Source organism: Corvus kubaryi, unplaced genomic scaffold (assembly GCF_017639235.1).
Source record: "Corvus kubaryi isolate FWS band 111438036 unplaced genomic scaffold, C.kubaryi_AGA036_p1.0 37361, whole genome shotgun sequence".
NCBI classification, from domain to species: domain Eukaryota; kingdom Metazoa; phylum Chordata; class Aves; order Passeriformes; family Corvidae; genus Corvus; species Corvus kubaryi.
This window is the reverse complement of record NW_024581118.1, coordinates 4,910,508-4,933,081: the sequence shown is the minus strand read 5'-3', so window position 1 is coordinate 4,933,081 and position 22,574 is coordinate 4,910,508. Positions and strand designations below refer to the sequence as shown.

Genomic DNA, 22,574 nt, shown 5'->3' with positions numbered 1-22,574 from the left:
TGGGCTTTCCCTAATGCAAGAGCTCCTAAGTTGATTTGTTAAGCCTTTTCCTTTGTACTGCTTAAGCAAGTTACAACACTGCAGAAATCACACACACAATTAGTAAAGCTGCTTGTGATTAAGCTCTGTGTCTGGATCTGCAGCACTAACGTGGCTCCAGCTCTAATCAGGGGCCAAACTCAGAGGGCACAAAGCAGAATAAAGCCAGGGCCTGAGAGATGCAATCGTTTATTGTAGCTTTTAAACAATCTTGCCAACCTCTGCCAATAAGAAAAAGTCAATTAATTCAATTAACAGACTCCAGGCATTGAAATCCTAGGAATTTCCACATCAATTCCCGATTTCCACCCCGAGTGGCATGTGGTCACATGGCTCTGCATCTGGTAGTCTTCTCTTTGGGGAGTCAATGCCATGCAAAGCTCAAGTCCTACAAGCACCTGTCTCAAGGTGGGCATGGGCTGTGTGTTCACAGAACGATAACAAAAATCTCTTTTTTACACATAGATATTGCACCCTCAGAATATCCCTCCAAAAATAAGGAGGAAACCAGGAGAAAAGGATTTTTGTGTTCAAAATTCACATATATATATATATATATAACACGAGAAAAGCCACAACCTACAGCTGAGCAGAACGAGTAATTCACACCAATGTGATACGACTGATTTAAGCCAGACCATCCAGGTCCAGGCCCTCCCTAAGAGATGAGAATACACCCAAAGCGAGGCATGGCAGGATACCCACCTGAAAGTATGACAGTGACGTTCAGTGCAATGAACAACCCGCAGAACAATCCAACCCTGAATGTAGTCCAGGCTGGTACAGGCTGTGAACAGAGTCATGGCAGAACTAAGGTGAGGTAAACAGGTTATCAGCAAAGTCAGATTAGTTTGCAGAGCAAATTTAAAATCAGAAATACAAGGTCTTGATCCCTGATTGCACTCGTGCTCTTGAAGTGTGGTTTTTTAAACTGAAAATTGCCACGTTGAAACAGAGCTTGGGCATCTCAGTGCCCCCTGAAAAATATTCCAGACCACACAAACACTAAGCATATGCTTTTCTTAGCATAAATTTCCTTTCACCATTTATCTCCTCCCTTCATTACCTTGTCTGCATGCATTAGGAGCAGTAACCTATTTCCAAACCTTCCAGAACTAAAGCAGATTATGTGGCCATGCCCCACGCACGCTCACACCAATTATTTCCACTGTTTTGTTCAGATGTTGAATCTGATTTGGCAGCTTGACAAGTTGGAGAAGCAGCTTCACTCCACAACCCTTGTCTCTTACCTGAGCTGCTCCTAAGGGTGGAACACGCAAACGTTTCATTGCCTTCTGTCTGTCTCCATCTTCCAACTCGTTGGTCACCACTTCCTAAGGAGACAAAGACACACACCTCTGAAGTCCATCTGAATGATAAGCATGTGGTAATGCACTAAAACCAAAAATAAAGATTGGTTTCCATGTTACAGGTGAGCCCTGGCCCAGTATTCTTTTAATACAAAGACATGAAAAGCTCACCATTCTGCACCAAGTTCCTACACAGCAGAGGTTAAGGCTGCATGAGGCTTTTCCAAGGGAACAGTTACCAGCTGAAGAGAACATACCCAAATTATGTAAGCAGTGCCAGAAATCAGTGGCACTTCACAGTTGATTAGTAGCCATCTTGGTGGTAAATACAAGATAAAGAGAGGGCAAAACACTATAGAAATTACAGTGTCATAGAATAGTTTGGGCTGGAAGGGACCTAAAGATCTTGTTCCAACCCCCCGCCACGGGTAAGGGCACCTTCCACTAGAACAGATTTGCTGAGAACTCCACCCAGCCTGGGCTTGAACACTTCCAGAAACCAGCAGTGACCGAAATCCCACTTTTTGCTAGCTAGAAGAGGAGCAGTGCCCAGGCCAGCCTCTTCACCTCTGTTTCGGAGATAAGCTGGTTGATCTTCTTGCAGGTGTAGAAAGGAGCCACCTCCACCTCGGCCACCCTCCACTCCGCCCCCCGCGCTGTCTCCAGGTTCTTGTCATGCTTCTTCAGGATCTTGCGGAAGCCGGTGAAGTTCAGGTTCTGCAGACAAGGGAAAAGACATGCAAGGGAAAAGGTATTTAACCCCAGCCATTTCCCAGGAAAGAGAAATGGTCCTCTTGCCAGTGCTAGCAGGAAAGGAATCATTCACAAGGACCAAAATGATTGCATCTATTGTCAGGAAGTTTCTGAGTTATTACTTTATCATAAGTAATACATATTCCTTGCAAATAAAATGAAAAACATGGGACTCAAGGGCATAAAAAGGAAGCTACCTAAACCTTTTTATTCCCTGAGGAGCCAGACCTCTTCCACCTTCCTCCTCTATGCAAGAAGTGACCTGACACTACCTTGAAGACAAGTAACCCTTAAGGGGGTTTCCCTTCTGAAAAATCAGAGCTCCTGACTTCTTTAAACTTTACACTGGTTTCAAAATAAGTTCTCCAGTTACACTCATTATAGAAAGGAAATCTTTGTATGAAAGTTGTCAGTGCTGCAGATTAAGTCCAGACAAGTGCATCCCCACAGCAGCATTTTTTTTTCACGGAGTAGGTTGCACAATGACTGCCAAACCAGCTTAGGCCTGCAGATGTGGGAGATGTAACTCTCCAGTCTGCAGAGACTAGCACACAGTGCTTAAAACAAGAATCAGCTGCTGATTTCCAAGCTGTAATGACCCCTGATTCAACACCCATGCACAGCACCTGAGACAGGCGAAGCTCATCACAGGGCAGCAACTGCTGTGGCGCGATGTATTTGCAATCCTGCATTTCACTGTGCAGGGAGTGCCACTTAAACTCAATAACTCATTCAAGCAACAGCAGAAACACAGAGTGACCATGGCAAGACTCACTTCTGAAAAAAGCTTAGAGAGCAACTTGGAAAGAAATCCAGAGAAAACAGCAAAATCCAATGCCCTGGGGAGAGGCACCAACTACTCACCAAAATTATTTTCAATGTAATTATGCTTAGAGTGATTTAATGCCAAACCTCTCCCATATAGGTGGGAAATGAGGCTGGGGAGACAGGAGCAGAAAGCCAAAGCATTAATGACCTGCCTTATTGGAGACAAGAGACTTTAATTACTTTCTGTTGGAAAAGACAGCATTCCACCCCAGAGAGCAGCGATTTCACATGAGAAACTGCAACAAAAGGATGATTTTGGTCAGAGATCTTTCTGTGGCTTGAACTAACATCCCTTCATCTGCCATGGGTGCAATCCCAGCCTAGCTCTGGGGTGCCTTGGCTGGATGGGATACGTTTGTACCAGGCACCCTAAAACCTCTCCAGCGGCATTTCACCCTCTGGCTGCAAAAATTCTGCAGCCCCAAAGTGCACGATAAAAGCACTGTTGGTCACTGTGGTGCTTCTCACAAGGAACAGGCAGTGATGGGACTGGGGAACACAACAAACAGCATTTATGCAGTCTGATATTTTGCTATTCTTGCTGCTTTTGTTTGGCAAGGGGCCTTCTCCAAGCCTGACCTCCATTTCTGCTGCATTTTGTGGAAAAAACCCCCCTCACAAACAGCAAACAGTGCAACTTAGGCAATAATATAATGCAACATCAAGCAGAATCAAACAGTGGATTCAAAAATCTTTGCTCATATATATCAGGAAATGCACCAGCAAGGCAATTTAATAAAACTGGTTCAGCCTCTATTATTCACCCAATAAATGCACTGCATTTATATATACAGAATAAGTAACTAAATATTACATGCTTAATTTCTCAGCATTTGTTTGTCCTAAAACACAGTATTTCAGATAAATTGATTTTTTATGTATGTACACACTCTAGAATAATACATTGCTGTTATCAACAAATTAATTCTATCAGAAGTTTGATCATTGATAAGTTAAACATGTAAGAGCTGCCCCGGAGGCTGCTTATAGTTTCACTTGACGTTTGGTTTGTGCACCTCAGGAGTGAATGCATGAAACCTGTGCTCTTGTTCAGCCCTAAGAGGCTGAGGAATCTGCTTCAGGTGGATTTTCCTTCCTCAGTAACCCAACTCAAGGCGCCAGCATTTCATCAAAGCCAGTTTGATATTTATATTGCTGCTATTGACTTCACTTTATCTCCTACATGAAGGGCTCGGCTGCATCATCCTCCCACCAGGTTATTGTTTTTTCTTCTCTCCAAAACTACAAGAGCTTGAATATTCCTTGTTGTTATATTTCAAGCTCAAGAGTGATTAACAACAGTAGCACTCTGGGATTTAGTTTTACATCTGTTTTCACGCTTGTGTTCCTTGTCCTCAACTTCGGGACCAATTTGAAGGAATTTTTCTCATTCTCTCCCTGGAGTTATGTTGCAGAAAGCAGCTCTGCTGCCTCTATGAACTGTGAAAGCCATCAAAACCAGATGGGGTTTAGATCAATATTTAGTAGACTTACAGTGGGGGTCTGGACTCATGGTAGCAAAAAGCAAAAATATCAGTGTGCAACACGCCTTTTTTCACTGAGGAACAGCAGGAAAAGATTTCCCAAAGGAATGGCCAACGTCATCCCCTATTTAAATTCTTCATCAAGCCTCAGAATTGATTTTTTGTAACTAAAAGTATAGCTGTCTTCTTTTTAAAAAGAAAACAAATGCAAGTGAAGAAATCACAGCAGGTGATGCTGCTTCACTCCATTCCTAAAAAGATACAGATACTCCACCTTTCCCAAGAATTTGAACTAGGAACTACCACTAATGGTTAAAGAGGTTTGTTAAGAAACCCCTCGTTTCCAGACATATGCTCAAAGATAACATCACTGAGGAGAGGTACAAATACTCAGAGATTTGGGAGAATAAGTTTTGTCCATACAGCAGAGTGGTATTTAATTTATTCTTACTGTGGATTTTGTTTAGTAAAATTCACCAGTAAAGATTTGGCAAAGATCTGAATACAGACGTAGTCAATATAAGCTCCAACATTCTTATTTAACAAGCTAAAAACCCTCAGAATAAAACATTCAAAAGCATTTCAGAGCATTTAACTCCAGAAGAGGTAGCCCAGCCAAAAAGATATTACCAGTTCCAGATTTTTATTTCAAAATTTTTGGAACAAGACCAGCATCCGCAATATTTACCAGGCCAAAAATCCAAGTACAACTAAAGATTCATTTGTTTTCATACCTCAAGGCAAATGAGCCTGTATCCTGCAGAAATCAAAATATTTTTTTTAAATTGATGTTTTAGCAAGAAATTCTGATACAGCAAGGTCACAGCCACTACCATGGTAACGCCAAGAGGAAACAGTACTTTAGGATTTCAAGTTTCATGACAACTATTAGATAAAAGAGCTTCTTCCCCAGCCTGCCCACTCCAGCCCTGCATAGAACAACACTCTACAGAAGGAAGAGGTCCTGCCTGGACAAAGGTGCTGGGGTCAGCCAGCCCAGGAAAGGAAGAAGGAAAGTCCTTCTGCAGGGCAGCTTAGCACTTCTAGCTCAATAAAAAGCAACCAGACGTACACTGCTAGCTGCCTGGTGCCTGCCTTTTCTTTAGAAGTGTTTAGGGGCCCCCCAAAAAAGGAAGAAATAAATGAAAAGTGGAGTGAGGCAACTCAAGGGCACACAAGGACAGGGCTGTGCGAAAGCACCGCTCCTCGCAGGTACCTGATAGTTCTGCAGCAGGATGAGGCTGAGGTAGAGCTCGCTGAAGGCCAGTTTCAGGTCTCTGATGTTCCTGTGCTGGACTCGCTCCTCGTGGGACAGGTGGAAGACGGGCTTTCTGCGCCGCTGCAGCGTGGAGGCCCCGCTGGCCTCCTTCTGCGCGTCCAAGGTGGACTGCAGCTCGGTCCGGAGCGTCGTGAACCTGCGCTGCGCCTCCGCCAGCTTCTCTGTGGGCAGGGAGAGGGGACAGTGACGTGGGAGGGTCACAGACGGCCCACCAAGCCCTAAAAGCACTGCACCTATTCCTCAAATAACGTGCCAGCGAATGGCCTTCCCCCATCCCGCGTTACACTCAACAGCTCTGCGCATTTCTCTTTTCACAGAATAGAATCTCAGACTGGTTTGGGTTGGAAGGGACCTTAATGATCATCGAGTTCCAGCCCCTGACATGGGCAGGGACACCTCCCTGTCCAACCTAGCCTTGGGCACTTCCAGGGATGGGGCAGCCACAGCTTCTCTGAGCACCCTGTGCCAGGGCCTCCCCACCCTCAAAATAAAGATTTTTTTCCCTAGTATTTAATTCAAACCTGCCCTCTGTCAGTTTGAATCCATTCCCCCTTGGTCTTGTCCCTCCATCCCTTGTCCCAAGTCCCTCTCCAGCTCTCTTGGAGCCCCTTCAGGCACCTGAAGGGGGTCTGAGCTCTCCCTGGAGCCTTCTCTTCTCCAGGTGAACACCCCCAGCTCTCTCAGCCTGTCTCTAAGCAGAGGTGCTCCAGCCCTCTGGACCCACTCTAATGGGCCCAAAGTCCTTCTCGTGCTGTGAGCTCTGGACCTGGATGCAGAACTCCAGATGTGGTCTCACAAGGGCAGAGTAGAGGAGGAAGCTCTTCTCATTAAACCTACGTAAAACACACAAGTTCTCAAGTAAAAAAAATAAACGAATATGGTCAAAATCAAGGGGCTGTCCCTTCAGCAGAGCCTAAATCAGCATTAGCTGGGAACTGAGACCTCTCAGCTTCCATCCCAGCTTTGATTCCTAGAGGATGCTCAGTCCAGCACCACGCAAACGCCTGTTAGGGACGGAAGAGGCCCAGCCTGTGCCTGGGGACTGCAAACCAGCACAAGGACAGCGGGGCAGGCGTCCCCACACTGGCTGCAGGCAGCAGGCAGACAGGGGCTCATCCAAATGCCAAAGCACTGACCACACGGCTACTCGGAGTGCCAACGAAGGGCTGCTCCTCCTTCCCAAATAAATCAAGTGCACAAGAGGCATTAGGGGAAAACCCTGTTAGACAATATTATGAGACATGACAGTGAGTAAGCAAAGTGTTTTTCAGATCTGTGCACCCGCTAGTGACTACATGTTTACTGCCTTTTCATGTGACACTAGAGAAATCAAAGACGACAAACCCCACACTTCAAACGCAACACTGAATTTTGTTGCTTGGAGAGCAGCACGGCCCCTCTGCCAAGCTCCTGGTGACAGACAAACACAGCTCTGCTTTGATCAGGAGTTACAACACTGCTGGCTGCTGTACATGATCCACTGTAATAATTTATCCCTCTTTTCCTCACTTTAGCAGCATTGCCTCGTTATTTACTGGTTAAAGAGGCCGTCAGCCTGCACTTAAATGTCATTTTGATGTGTTTTTAGAACAAGTCTGTCTCTCCTCCTCACACCTCAAGTATGAAGAAGGTGTTCCTTTAAACACGCTGCTTTATGTACTCTCAGAAAATAATATTTTTGGCTAAATAACAATCTTTTAAAGCTAAAATCAGCATAGTTAAGACTGTTATCATTCTCTTTGTTCTGTACAACTGGTTCCTTCCAGGCTTTTTTTCCCCTGCTAAGCTTCAGTCACAGCTTTGGCATCTCTGGTGATAAGCAGGGTCACAGACCACGGGTGTTGGTGTTGGCCAGGAAGATGCTGACCAGGCTCACAGCGTTGGAGCTGGAGCCACCTCCACCCAGCAGGCCACCCAGCACTGCACCAGAAACCACAGAGCCACAAGGTCCCTCTACTACACAAAGCTCTGCCCAGCAGCCTCCTGGATACCAATTTAATTATCTTCATTAGTATCTTACATAACGACTCACTGATAATTCTCAACTGCTCCCCGCTCAGATGTAAGATTTACTCTTCCTTTGTCTTACTCAATTCTGCTTAATTTTAAGAGCAAAACTACTCCATAAATAATTTTATAGTGCTCTGCATAACGTATTTGCCAGAAGCAAAATGCCTTTCCAAACAGAAAATGGGGATCAATATAGGAAATAGAGTACAGAGGAGCCTGAAACTCTGACTTTCTTGCTTATAAACTTTAATAAAGGATGAAGATTTAAAATGCAGGAAAGGACAACTCCTCTCTGACAGCTTCCAGAGCTGCAAGGACTCCACCAAGCAGAGGCAATGCAGCCCACAGTGAGAATTGTCTGCCCCCAGCCTACAACCACATGATATTTACCACAACAAGATCAGGCTGCAAAAACAATAATCCCTCCCCACTACGGGAACTCCCTCGGGAAGAAGTAACAGATATCTGTTCGAATCAAAAGCCTTCATATAAATAAAGCTCACACTCTCTATGCTGAAAACATCTATTGAACCATCCGTGATACACTGAGATTTCTTTTAGATCAAATCAGTAGATATGGAAGAGTTTAAACTTTTATTTTCAATTGAAAGCACTGTTCCATTGTCCCTGTGTCCAGAAAAATCTTAAAATCTATCAGCCTAATACAATATTTAAAGAAAATACAATGTCTTGAAATATTTATGACTGCAGCTATCCATAACAAATGCCACTCCTGAGAAACAGCCATCCTGTCACCACCTTCTCCCTCCTGCTCTGACTCCAGTTATTCTGTCCACAAATCATTTCATCTTAATAAAGTATGATTTTTTTACCATCCAGACTCAATGCAGAAGCAAAACAAAACAAAACAAAACGTGTGCTGCTGTTCTAAAACCCCCCTAGGGAATTGCCCAGGGAAACAGGAAAGCAGAATAGAAATTAATTTCTCAGTTTGCAGCATACTCCAAAATAATTGAAAATTCATATATGACTATCACTAATTTAGCACTATCCACACTAATTTAACACTCTGAAAAGTGACTTTAAAAATATGTCACTCAAGAGAGTTAGGAAAAAACCTTAGAAACTGGAACCTCTCTTGTTGTGTTGCAGCACTTTGCATGATCTGATGCCCGCTGAGCCCTCAGCTCAAGCGTAGTTTCATGGCAAAGACTAACAAGAAATCCAATAGAGGCAGACTTCAACAAAAATGCTCGCCATAAAGCAGCAGCTTTGCCCAAAAAATGCTGCTAGATCCTGGCTAAAAGCATCTAAAGAGTCATCACCTCAACTGTGCAGTTCCAAGTTGGTTTTTTAGTTGGTTTTCTAAGTTTATACAGAAGTTCACACATAAGGATGATGGAAAAACGACTATTACACTGAGGAGCCAGTAAAACTTCCCTCCAGGTTCCAGCTTAGATGGGCATGGCCGTGGTCAGAGCCTGTTTCACCAGACAGGAGGTAATCCAACAGCCTGCACCTCCTGCCAGCTACCCAGCTCAGGGCATTTTAGGTAGGCCCTTTCAGCATTCCTTCCCTTCCCTACTTGTACACATTATGTTCAATATTTTGCTTCCCAGTTTAAAGCCAGGGTTTCCTACAAATAACAAAACCATTCCTAAATTAACCACAAAAGTCTTGCTGGCTACTGTTTAGCCAAATCCTGATGACGGTAATTTAAAATATAACAAACCTGCCATCTAGAAAGACAAACCAAAATTGACCACAGATAAAACTCCAGCACTTCAACAGCCGTTCCCCTGCTGGAGCCATCTGAAAATTTTACTGCAATTCTTTTTTCTTTCACTTGGGGACAGATCTTCTTGAGCATAGTCAAAAAAATTGCGAATTGTTTATCAAATCTGATTTAGTTAATGGCAGTTTTCCTTTCCACTGAGCTGGGATAATGGTCTGGGGAATTAAGGCAGTGTTTGCTGGCAGCACACAGGGAAGGGCAAAGAAAGGCATTTTGCAGCAGTCACTCCAGCTCCGAGTGCTCCGTGGAGGAACTGGGGTGCGGGAGCAGCCCATCCCAAGCGGATGAGGGTGCTTGTGCTGTGGCAATCCCGGGTGATGCTCACTGAGGATCCCTCAGCCCAGGGAAAGACGTCGAGGAAACGAAGCAGAGATCAACAGAAAACTTGACTTTCTTGAAAATGAGCAGTATTCACTGTAGTAAAGACAAGGGTGTAATAAGCTGTATAATAAGCCTATAATAAATAGGATGTGCCAGGTCATAATCCAAGCCAACACATGCCTGGAGTTACAATAGGGTCCGACACCACAAATTTCTGACACGAGCACGGATAGGAACCGCTGATGGAACATTTCTAGCTGTAGCTCAATGCTAATAACCCTAATAACAGGTTTCCATTCTATGGAAGTCACGTCACTCCTCCACAAATAAAAGACTTATTTTAATCTTATCGCAGGAGATTTTCAAATTGCATGTGTTCTCTCCTGGAACTTTTTGAAATGACAGCTAGCTGGGAAAAAAAACAACCCTACCCTACATTATTAATGCCATTTAAACAATGCTGGAATGGGTGTGTACATGCGGGTGCACGTGTGGCAGCAGGTCCTCATTAGGCAAAATTATAAACTGTATTGTGCATCTAAATTGACAGGACTTCCTGCACAGAGTCTAGCTCGCAGTGCACAGGATCTGGTGCGGCTCAGAAAGGAAGTTTCTGAGCATACAAACCTCAGGTCTGGGGTAGAAACACAAGATCTCCCTGGGAAACAACACAGAGCACTGCTCTGAGTTAGGTACATATGGACTGCGTGCAGAAAAATGCCAAGGAAGTGTAAAACCCAGCTGATCTAATAAAAACGTATCAATTCTACCTAAAAACTGCCTCTTGTCCTGACACTCACACTGCTCCAGGGAGCTGGGAGTGCAGGCACAGCCAGCCCAAAGGAGATTTACTTCCCTAGATGGAAGCTGAACTGAGGGAAGCTGCCATGCTCAGCCACTGCATCAATCATGCTTTCAGCTATCCTCAAGTTCACAACCAGATCCTGGCTGGCAGTAAAACAGCCAGCAATAAAGTCATCACCCAATGGTTATGAAAATATTTTGCACAATTCAGCCATGTCTTTGTTACCAGATTAAAATCAGAACTAGAAAAGGCTCCCATATTGTGCTGCAAATCCTGTTTATAGCCCTAAGTTAATAAATCAACATGTTAAGAGGAAGTATAGAAGCCAATGCATTGCTGTATCTACATTTAAATGCTTTTCTAGGTGAAACCCCACTTCAAACATCACCAAAAGAGGCTGAAAATCATCTGAAGAGTAATGGCAGGAGGAGCCAGAGCACACCGAGCCTTTTGTAGCAATTTTACAGGGTCAATTTCCAACTAACCTGTTCTAAAGTTGTTTTCAAAACACAGGATGGGAAGGCAACTTCCTCAGAGAAAACAACAAACAACAGCACTTGATATATGACACCAAGAAATCCCCACTCCTACCATCACCACGTTTTTACTCGAAATACAGAGCCCGCGGCAGTTGCTGCTGGTGGGTGTACTCCAGAAAGATACAGGAGTTTCAGGAAGAGTTCAGTGTTTAAAAACTTGTTGGACCCCTCAAGATGACCAAGCTACCATACACAGCCATGAGAGCTATTCCTGCAGAAGCTCAGGAAACACCAGCTGGGAAGCTCAGCACACCTAAAACATGCCCAGGAGGTTGTCAGCACGGATAAGCTGAAAGACTTGTGCCCTTTAGTTTTAAGAGCATCTCCATAAAGTTCAGCAGGATACTTTGAAAGTTCAAAGAAATGAAATCACCTGCCACTCATTCTCCCTCCACCCAAATACCAGGGTTTAGCTCCACATCTGTGACTAAACCAGAGCAGTTTTCCAAACAAACCCGCCCTCTAATTACCTGATGGTAGACCTGCACCACCACTGTGATTATCCTAAAAGTTTGGGACCTTCAGGCCCTTTTTCTGTTGTTGAATTTTCCACAAATACACACAAATAAGCACCTTACCTGAATAGAAAATGTTGATTTTGGCAAGTTCTTTCTCACAGGTTTGGAAGAATTTCTCTTCAAACGTGGCAAAACATCTTTTCACCGTGTCCTCATCTGTGTCTACGAAACAAAATAGAAAACCAAAGAAGTTGTAACAGAAGGACACAGGAACACCTTTACAAGTGGCTGCCATGGAAATAGTTCTTCAGCATAAATCCACCATCTTTGTCATGCACAGAAAGGAGAACAACCAAACCCAAAGGGCTCGAGGGGCACATCTTTGCTTGTACAAGGCATTGCACCAAGACAGAGAGGGACACACTCGTATCAGCAGTAACAGCACCCTGACCAAAGTTCCCATCACCTTTTTTGATCCTTCAAGTGCCATTCCAGGTCTCACGAGCTTCATTTTCCCTTCCTAACCCAGCTTGTGTTTGAAGACCAAAGCTGACCAGAAGCACTCACTCCAGCTTCGCAAACATTTGTATTCAGAAGGAAAGCACCAGATTTTTATCTTCCAGGGGACTCACTGACTTCAGGCACCATTCCCACCTTCTCGTCAGGGTAATCCTTCAAAAACAAACCCAGCATCACAGCAAACTAAAATCCATACAGAAATCCATACAGAAAACTGTGTGGGAGCTTCCCTGCTGGAAAAGAAAAACTTTCTCTCATAAGCAAAGCTGAAAGGAAAAGGCCTAATTATATTGATTGTGATCAGATCCACAACTCTCCTTCGCCCCACTGCTCTGGGACAGTTTTAATTCTTTTGCAAGAACTACATACAATTCCATAATTAAAGTCAAAACCTGAAATTAAAGCAGCAATTTGGTCACCTTGTTGTTATAAAAAATACTGTGCAGAATCTCAAAGACAGAATGCATTTTCTAGTAATTAAGAAATTCGTTTAATGAGTAAAAAAAAAAAAAAAAAAATCAAGACAGGCTATAATTACCAATTTCAGTCCTGTCAAAAACCAAATGTTCCTAATGCTGAAGCAAAGCAGACTCTTCATACCCTCCCATAGTTACAGCCCCTGAATCTTCACACACTCTCACGGATTGCAAGGGTTAGTGTTAAAACAAACAGGAAAATTAAGACTTTATTATGGTCTCAATAACGTTCAGAAATAGACCACAGAACCACGGAGTTGCTTACGGTTGGATTAAGATGACTGAAGCCAATCACTAACCCAGCACTGCCAAGCCCACCACTAAACCATGTCCCCAGGTGACACATCCACATGTTTTTTGAACACTTCCAGGGGTGCTGATTCTACCAGATTCAAACAGACGTTGAAATACACGCTGTCAAATTGAGAAGACAAATGACTGCACAGAAGTTTTGTTCACATATTGGACTGTCACAACCAAGGAATCTTTTTCTTTTGGGATTAATTTCTAGGTAAAACCAACCTCAAGAGAATATTTAAATAAAAAATTTCAACATATAGGTTTTTCTGATGTTTTTTGTTTGTACTCTGATATTAAGCAGCACAAACCTACGTACACTTCAGCACCATTTTTAAGAGATGCTATGGAAAGAGTAAAGAACACAACCCAAAACTGCAGTGCAGGGGCAACCCTAGAAGAAGTCTGTCTTCTTTTGGAGTTTGATGATACTTTAAGGAGTAAACAGAGAGAAAATAACCAGTTCTGCACAGATGCCTGGTGTTTACAACTCCACCACCCAAGGGCTTGTAGAGAAGAATTCTCAAGGGCTCCAAAGCTTGTTCCAAACTCCCAAGTTTTGGCTCCCAGGGTTCCTTTCTTAGCCAATCATTATACTTGCAGCTCTGCAGCTACTCCCGAGGATGAGGCTCCCTCCCTGGAGCAAACAAACCCTGGAATGACAGGGCTTGGGCTCCTCTTTGCTGACGGAGAACCGCAGCAGCCCCGAGGTGTCACTCCAACCCTGCTCGAGGGCTCTGGACCAAGAATGAGCATTCCCACTCCACAGAGAGCTCCCACACAGATCCCTCCTCGCGGGCAGCTGGAACACCACAGGGACAGAAAATAACTCTGCTCCAGGGCTGCTGACTCCCAACTGCAGTCACAACATCCCACCCCGGGGCCCTCCCAGTGAGGCTGATCTGAACTTGCCTCCAAGACTTCTAAATCCTTCACCCAACAGCAAAGCACAAACAGGGGGTGAAGCGGCAGAAATTACTATGCAATACTTAAAATGCAGAGATTTTATTACTCACTAGCTGCCTGAAACTTTTCAAATAATAGTAATCAGGAGGTACCAGACCAGAGCTGACTCCTAAGGATGGGCCTGAAAGGAGAATTGCCCAGCCCAAAGAGTTTACCCATGTCTAGGAGAAAAGTTTACCTAGAGATGCTTTCTGACATGGGAAAACCATCATTTCCTGCACTTAAAAATAAGTCATAAAGAAATAAAAGCACAGAGGGTCACTGCTTCCCTGCTTTGGAAACACCAAAGCTTTTTGCCATTGCCTGTTGCTATGTTTCAGTACATTCACAGAATAACAGTAAGACCAAACAAGCTTTTATACTACAGACACTGGAACTAACAAAGGATGAAGGAAAAAAAAAAAATCTCTTCAAGCATGGAAAATACTTTTTGTCCATAAAGTCAAGAATGAATATTTCTATACAAGCAAAATAGCACCTTCTAAGATAGCAAAAAGCTCAGTAAAGCAACATAGCATTACACTAACAATCTATGCCAAATATCGCAGTAAAGATCTTGTTTTGTAAATTACTGACTAGTTCAAGAAATTACAAATAAGTGTGTTGAACAGTTTGACCATAATCTAAAGTTTAGAAGAGGAAAATGGGCTTTGAACACAAACCAACTACTACTGGAAGCCCTTCCAAAATCCTTGAGATTAGGAATTCAGGTCTCTAGCTCAACCTCAAAACGTTGCTGACTCAGAGGAGAGCAAGTTCTATATAAACTATTCAAAATCCTTCTCCAAATGTCAAACACCACCTTATATAAGGTATTTTGCAGACCAGGGTAGATGCCAGCCTTAAAAATAAAAATCAGGAATGTCTGTGAAGAAAAGGTTTCCCTTTGGTCCGGGTCCCGCTGCACTCCAGCCCCTGAGCTGCAATAACAGAGAAGCGCTGCCAAGGCTGCTGCCTTTATTTATTCCCCCCAAGGCTAGGACAGGACCACGCGCTTTGCCGTGGGAAAATCACAGCGCCAGAACCCGGCCTTGGGTTCGGGAGCTCCATGACAACAGGGGCTGCTTCTAAAAGGCATCCAGCTCCTGCTGCCAACGAGGGCCGGCCTAACCTTCCTTTTGTTCTTCTCCTATAGCCTTAACACTCCATTCACCCTCAGCTCTGCGGAGCTGCCATGAACGAGGCTGCCAAGAAGGCAGTCTGATCAATACTGCAGCTTCCCGACCTCATCTTCCTCCGGATTCCCTGGCCTGAACAAGAAAAACCCCCAGGAAGCCTGCAAGTCTCTTGCTTGTACTTGCAAAGCCCAACCCAGCAGCAATCTGGAGGTACTCCCCCCCCATGCCACATCTTCAGGTTTACAGAGAGCTCAGATGTTGGCACACCTACAGTAGAACTTGGAAGTTGAAAAATTAATATCCAAACTGCATTCCTAAGTTGCCCCAAGCACTCATTTCTCACTTCTCCTCTCAACTGTTGATTTAATTTCTCATTTTCTGCAGCTGTAGCATATAAACAAATGATCAGCATCCCAGGCACCTCTGCTCACTCCCTCCCTTGCAAGAACACACCAGTAAAAGTTTTCTTTGTTAGAGCAGTGCCCTCTAAAAGTAATCATTTTTAATAACTCCTCTACTCTTCATCATGCTGAATTTTAAAGGACATTTAATTAAAGAAGATTGATTAGCTTTGTTATGTGATCAACACAGGTGTAGTTCTCTGAATCACCTTCTGTTTGCCACAAAACAGCTTTATCTGAGTAATGTTATTTCAACGCTCCAGCTAGAGAGGAGGCAATTTGATTTATGAGGAGGGATCTGAAATCTAGTCAGTGAAATAAAAATCATGCTCAACATTGGCATTAAACACATCAAATAATACTGAACAGGAGATCACAAGTGTAACATCAGCACCACTTTGAATACACTACATTTTTACATTTTCCCACACCCTGTACCCAGTGCTCAACTAGGACTACAGCAGAACTGTGGTATGAAAAATTAACAAGATTTAAATGATAGCTTTCTTGTTTCTATAAAGACAGTAACTGCTTATGCTTCTAGGCCCAGTGGCACGCTAGGGAAAAAAAGAAGAAAAAGCCACTTCTATTGCTACTCAAAACGCTAGGAAGTGGGTCACTACAATGAAAACATCTATCTGTCTCCAAAATCCCATCAGCTTTATCTGTCTGCTCAACCATCACAATTCTCTCACACCCTTGACAGATCTGCAGCACCGAGATCCTAGTTTCCCCAACCTTTTTACACAGTACAGTGAAATCTGCAGGTAAAAAAATCAAACTGTGGAGCCCATAAATGCAAGGACAAAGATTACCCTTGTACTTCTAATGTACTTCTAAACTCCTGTTTATTGGGGTATTTTTCCAAAGGAAAGCTTTTTCCACGAGGCAACTCCCTTTCTCACAACAGAAAGCCACACTTGGGTCAGCTGGAAATTGGATCGTTCACTGAAACTTTCAGTAAATTAATTACTCACCATGCGCTTTTATGTCCCATCTTGTAGCAAATAAAAGTTTGCTTGTACCAAATTTAAGTGCTGTAAGTACAGCTATAGAAATTTCTTCCTAGGACTTATTCTTGCTGTAGGAAGAGGGAGGAAGCCAACCCTGCTTGCAAATAAAGGAACATTTGCATTCATGTTATTCCACCCTAACACCTGAGCTGCAAACTGCCCATGTAATGGTGTGCATCTCTTATGGAATTTATTCCATCGACCAAAAGTGGACCTCGAATTAAAACATTGTAAAACCATCAGGGAAGAAGCTTCATGAGGTAGTTGATATTAAGAAAAAAAAAAAGGTCAAGAAAATTCAAAGCAGGATATACCTGGTTTTCTGAACCATCACAGATGAGCTGATCAGCTCTCCATTTAATGAATCCTTCAGCCCAAATTAGATCTGGTTATTAAATTATTGCCTTAAACCTAGCAATGAAAAATGACCACTCAGGTAGCAAATGAGGCTGGCATTGCCTGCACATGCAGATTTTATGTGTGGGCTGGGGAAGGAGGGGGCAAGAACTGCTGCAGGTCACCAACACAAGTTCTCTCAGGTTTTGGTTCACCATTTCATTGTTTTTACCGATTAACCCAGAAAGAACAAAATCTATTTCAAAATACCTTTAGAAATGACGATTTTCAGATTGGTAAAAATCCTTATTTTTTAGACTGCATCACTGAAATCTTACAAGGAAACCAGCCAGATTCTTACAGATGGTTTGTTTAGCTGGAAAGGAAAAGCAGCCTCCACAACATGCCTACAAGCTAGACATCCAACCAAGCGTCTATTCTAAATTATTTATATTTGTGACTCTGTAAACACAGATTCTAAAGCAATGACAGCGTCCTGGTATGAACTGTGTCTTCAGGTGCAGAAAAACCAGGCAGTGCAGTAGCCAGATGTGAGAAGACAGCTCAAGTGTCAGGTTTTGCAGTCTGCAGGGCGGCTGCACAGCTGCCCTACAGGTGCTGTTCCTTAAACAAGCATCCAGCACTCATAATCCGTCCTTCTGCAAGCAAGGAAGGCAGTGCTAGTCTTTGTCAGCTGTTCCAGGGGAGTCACTAATGCTTCATGTCTGTACCATTAGGAGATTCACTACTCCCAGCAGAATTATAAAACTGAGGCTTATGTGGTACCTCAGATTTGAAGGACAGCTAGGCAGAAACTTGCCACAGAAAAAAAAAAAAAAATCAAAAATTTAAAGAAAAGCAGCACAAATGCCCAGTAATATTTCAAAACCTACCATAAAAATATTGATGATAGTACAGGATGACAGACCTGGATGCCAGGAGACATCAATACCTGCACTCAATACCTGCACTCAATACCTGCTTTCCCTGGTTAACAACCGTCTTGAAATTCCTCTCTTTTCAAGAAAGAAAGTAAAGATCTATGTGTGTTTTTGCAGAAGTCTCCCAATAAGCCAGACCAGAAATACTGCCACACACCCCGGGGCGAAGGAAAGACAGTCAGCAGGAACTGAGGGTCAAATTTCATGCTGACCTTTACTCCCAGACAAAGAATGGAGAACACCAGGGTTGAGTTACTCAGCTGGTACATACCAGAACCTGTCCAGGCCATGTATGCTGGGTTGTGACGAAGAGCCAGCGATGCAAACGGAGATCCAACAGCTTTGTGGGATTGCCAGGACCACAGCGGGACATTCCTGGCTTACACAACGCACCTGCACCCTCCTCCAGCTGCTCACCTGCTGCCTCCAGTGCTGCTTTTCACCAAAACAAGACAAGACAGCAGCAATTATGGTTGCACAAACAGCCATACCGCAGATAACGCGCCAGAGGTTAAGGAAAGCAGAGATATTCCAGCCTCTCACAGGCAAGATCCAAACTGGCCCCTGCACCTCTGGCTGATGCTACGTGAGACAGCAGTTCAGTGCTGCCATCCATTCCCTCTTCATCAGCCTTCGGTCTGAGCAATGCTGCAGCCAAAATGATCTTTCTTCCCTTTTCATCAGCGACAGGGCCACCAAATAAAAAGCTTAGCAGTACCTGAATGGACCTCAAGTAAATAAGCATGGCTGTGTTTTATGCAGCTACAAACCTGCCTGAAAAATATCTTCCTTCTGCTAAAACACATGGATGGAAATAAGGACACCCAATTTGGTCCTTAAACCAAGAAGAAAAATATAAAAGAAGAGCAGCATGGAAAAGCAATAACAGAATTATTGATATAAATTCAGGTGCTCAGAGTTCAAACTTCAGTTTTTCTATACAGTCACCTTCCCCACCTCTCCCTTCAGCCTGGCAGAGCTCCGTGGATTTAGCAAACCCTCTGCTGATTAACTGGACAAGTGCTCCTGACCTCTTAGCCAAGCAACACTTGAACAAATATTGCTCCAGGAAAGGCAGGGCAAGATCACCCCAAGCTGTAGAGGTCCAGGCCAGCTCCCAAAGCAGTGCTAAAACACTGGGGACATCCACGGGGAGAAGACCTTGGAAGCCCATGGAGACAATGGGGACCGGAAATGCAGCAGCAAGAGGCACTCAAAGGAAACTCAAATAGTGCTGAATACAGCAGAGATCCCTCACCCTCAGACCCACAAATATTCTTTCTCTGCCTCATCTCCTGAATGAAGGTGGAAGGTGGCATGGAAAGAGAAATAGGAGGAAAATTTATAATCTTCTTTAATGTGCATTCTTATTTATCAAGAAAGATGTAAATTCGATATCGTGAATATTTTAATCAAGCAAAAAAGGTTTCTGTCAGGAAATAAAGCTTCATAATAGAATGACTGTTTATGCTCCTTTTATTGAGCCTCCAGCTTGCATAGTTTTACTTCCAAAATTTCACTGAGCAGCAACAATTACCTTCTCATTAAAAGTGCACAGAAACTGTCAGAACATCTGACATAACCACCAAGAGGAGAAGAATTAAAACAAAACTGAGATTACAGCCAGTTCAAGGAATTTGATACAGCGCACTTTTAAGCCTTGTATGTACTAAGTTTTCCCTAGGAACACCACATGGAGAAGGAGTTCTGGGGAATTTTAGCAGTAGTTATGGCTGTCCTTTATGCCCTCTCCTAGACACACACACGATGCCCTTTTCCTTGCTCTGGTGCTGCTGCCCATCCAAGACCACAGTGAACCAGTTTGGGAAGTTAATCTGGTACTTAAAGAACTACCCAGCATTGAAACTAAAAGGCATTACAAACCTAGCTGATCAATAAAGTCGTTTCCTGTGGTTTAGCCCTCTGAAAGAGCTCCTTGCATGCAGGGAGGAGGCAGTGAGAGGGAGATTCCCCCTCTGGCAGCAGCGGCCTGTTAGACTGATTTAACTGGAATATCACATCACCTGCTTGGCCCTGCATCTCTCCTGTGGCAGGAGATGACTCAAGGCATTACCCCACAGCTCAGCTGACAAGGTGACATTGGAGAAGCTCACTGGAGTTGGATTCACGTGCCCATACCCTTGATATGAAGACAGGAAAAGTCTGGATTATTAAATTAAAGCAGATTGAACGCATCCAGGCTTTGGTCTCTCAGCGGCACCTCCCCTCCTGCCAAGGCTCCAGCACCACGTGTGCCTCCAGTCCTGCCTTCTCCAACTCTCTCACCACACCCTCATGGGGAAAAGCCATCCCTAGCTTGGATGCAAACTGGCTAATTCTGCGTACTCCAGCACAGCTGATGTTCAAACATTTTTGGGATATTTCAGTCTGCTTTAAGCAATTTTGCATAGAAATAAAAATCACAGAATTGCAGAATGGTTTGGGTTGGAAGGGACCTTTAAAGGCCACCTAGGCCAACTCCCCTGCAAAGAACAGGGACACCTTCAACTAGACCAGGATGCTCAGAGTCCCCTCAAGTACTTTGTTTTGGTGTAAAAATGTAAAATGCTTAAAAGAAGAAAACAAAAGTTGGAAAACAAAGTAAACTGAGAATTCGCTGTGACGTGGAGTTACACAAGTGATTGCAGCAACATTTTGTTATGCAAGCTGGACCTTTGAAATGGGCAATGCCTTGATCAAGGTACTCTTGGACAGAATGGCCACTGTCCCCTCCACAGACATCCTTCAGGGGCATCTTCTGCTGGGTCTGATGACGGACTTGAACTGTCACCCACACATCTGATGAACAAGACAAATGCAGGGCAGAACCATCTTGAAATAGAGTTTAAGTCTTGTTCTTTCAGTGCTTTCTCCCCCACTTTCTTTCCCTCTCTCCTTCCACCCAATATACTCTACAGAGTATACGTACATTTGATTTTTCTTTTTAAATTGCTGGCAATATCAGGTTGTGCATGAGCAAATGCAGCAAGAGAAGTGCTAATTTATGCTGTAACAAGAGGCTCAGATCCTATCAGCATTCTCCCAGTGATAAAGCCATCCCTGCAAGGGCAGCCTGACAAGCAGATCACCACCAGCCTGATCACCTGCACCACCAGCCACTGCGCCCTGGCCACACTCGTCCAACTGAGACTGGGAAATCTAAGCAGCTCTGCTCTTCATCAAGACTTGCAGGTGGCCAGCAGCAGGATATACACTCTGAGAGCTTTAAGAAATGCTGTATTTCAGCATTAAAGCCATGCCCTGTCCAAGCTCTGCATGCATGCTGTAGGACCAAGCCCAGCTCGCTTTTCTTGGGGAGGGCTTCAATAGCTGCAAGAACTGGACCTGTACACTGGACCCACCCTTCCTGATTGATGAGTAACACAGAAGGCATCAAATCAGTTTTTACAAAATCTTGCTTTGGACTCAAGCATTTCTCTGAGTCCTTGCACCCAGCAAACACATGAGGATTGGCTGGAAAAGGTGAGTCTCGACCTCCTCAGTTCCCTGATGGATTCTGTCAGGCAGGGAGTAAGAATTAGGGGCCAAGATAAGGCCTACAACAAGCAGTGAGGTCACTTTGAGGCAGAATAGGAAGAAAAGTATACTCCAACTACAGACAAGGTGTTTAGAGGGCTTCAAAGTATTTCTTTTGAGGGATGAAGGCATTTAAACTCAGTTACTTCATCCTGCTGCAGATAATTCTGTGATTCATCAGCAAGCCAGAGTTAGCTTTGTTTTGAAGGCAGGAATCTTTTTCGTATGAGGCAGAAGGCATGGACCTCTCCTCTGCATTACCTAAGCAAACACAACCCACACCCACAATCCTTTTTCAATAAAGCCTCCATCCAACAACTCTTTCTGTCAGGAAACTCCTCTGCTTTCTCTTTGTCCTCTGTCACTGTACATCATCATCATGGAATGGTTTGGGTTGGAAAGGACCTGAAAGACCATCTCGTTCCAACCCCTCTGTCATGGGCACCTTCCACCAGACACGGAGGTGGTGACCTCAGCCAGAACCACCTCAAAGCTTACAGGAACATTTTGGTCAACTCTTGGCAACTGTTCTGTGCAAAGACACGCCAGAAACTGCCCTTTCACGTTTAGCCATCAGACCATCTAAAGCATCCCCCTTTGGGTGGCACCAGAACTGTAGAAAGCACTTTACTACTTGCTGTGGCTCTGCACAGCAAGGGAGAAGCTCAAGGAAAAGCTCTGCAGTTCAGGATGGTCGTTTGTTTCCATCGCTGATGGCAAAATTGTGGGATTCAAAAGATGGAGTGAATATCTCCTCCTTCGAGACACTGAAAACTTTCAGGGAAGTGGTGTGGTTAATAGCATTTTAACTTCTGAAAAACAAAAGGAGTAGCAGAGTGTGCTTCCTGATCCTCAGGCTGCCGGGACAGGATGCGATGTGGAAGGGGAAAGGCTGCTCCAGCAAAGCACACCGGCGTCCCTGGAGAGACCCTGCTCAGCTCCGTGTCTCTGGGGGGAGGCAGGGAAGGGAATTACAGCTAATTGAAAACATTTTGCATAATTGGAGCTGTGAAGAGACATATACCCATCACTCCAGGAAACTATTTGCATCCTTAAAACAATTACAGCACATATAAAATTCAGATGCTAAGCAAACAATTAGAAACACTAGCACTGGTGGAAAAAAACCTAAACAGGTGAATAAATGGACCATCACCATTAAAAAAGCAACAACAATGGTACTTTTAGAGCTCTTTTCAGACACAGGAGAGCATGTTCACTGGAGATCTTGGGGGCAGGAGGAGGAGGGAAATGACAAAAGGAAGATTAACAGAACTGTGTCTTGGGAAAGACTTCAATTAATATCAAGAGCAACTAGAAATACAAAACAAATGATGCAGAACCAACAACAGGCTCCCTATATGGAGTACAGCGAGCACATGGTACGA

At 44.0% G+C, this 22,574-nt stretch overlaps 1 protein-coding gene across 1 annotated transcript in view; it reads right to left on the bottom strand.

The window, feature by feature from the left end:
• Positions 1-22,574, bottom strand: part of XPR1 (xenotropic and polytropic retrovirus receptor 1) — a 102,990-nt gene that overhangs the window by 29,840 nt on the left and 50,576 nt on the right. The window contains exons 2-6 of the mRNA XM_042033924.1: positions 11,703-11,804; positions 5,631-5,854; positions 1,917-2,066; positions 1,290-1,373; positions 745-826 (exon numbers count right to left, since the gene is read on the bottom strand). Of these exons, the coding sequence (XP_041889858.1) occupies positions 745-826; positions 1,290-1,373; positions 1,917-2,066; positions 5,631-5,854; positions 11,703-11,804 (642 nt within the window). The remainder of the gene's footprint in view (positions 1-744; positions 827-1,289; positions 1,374-1,916; positions 2,067-5,630; positions 5,855-11,702; positions 11,805-22,574) is intronic.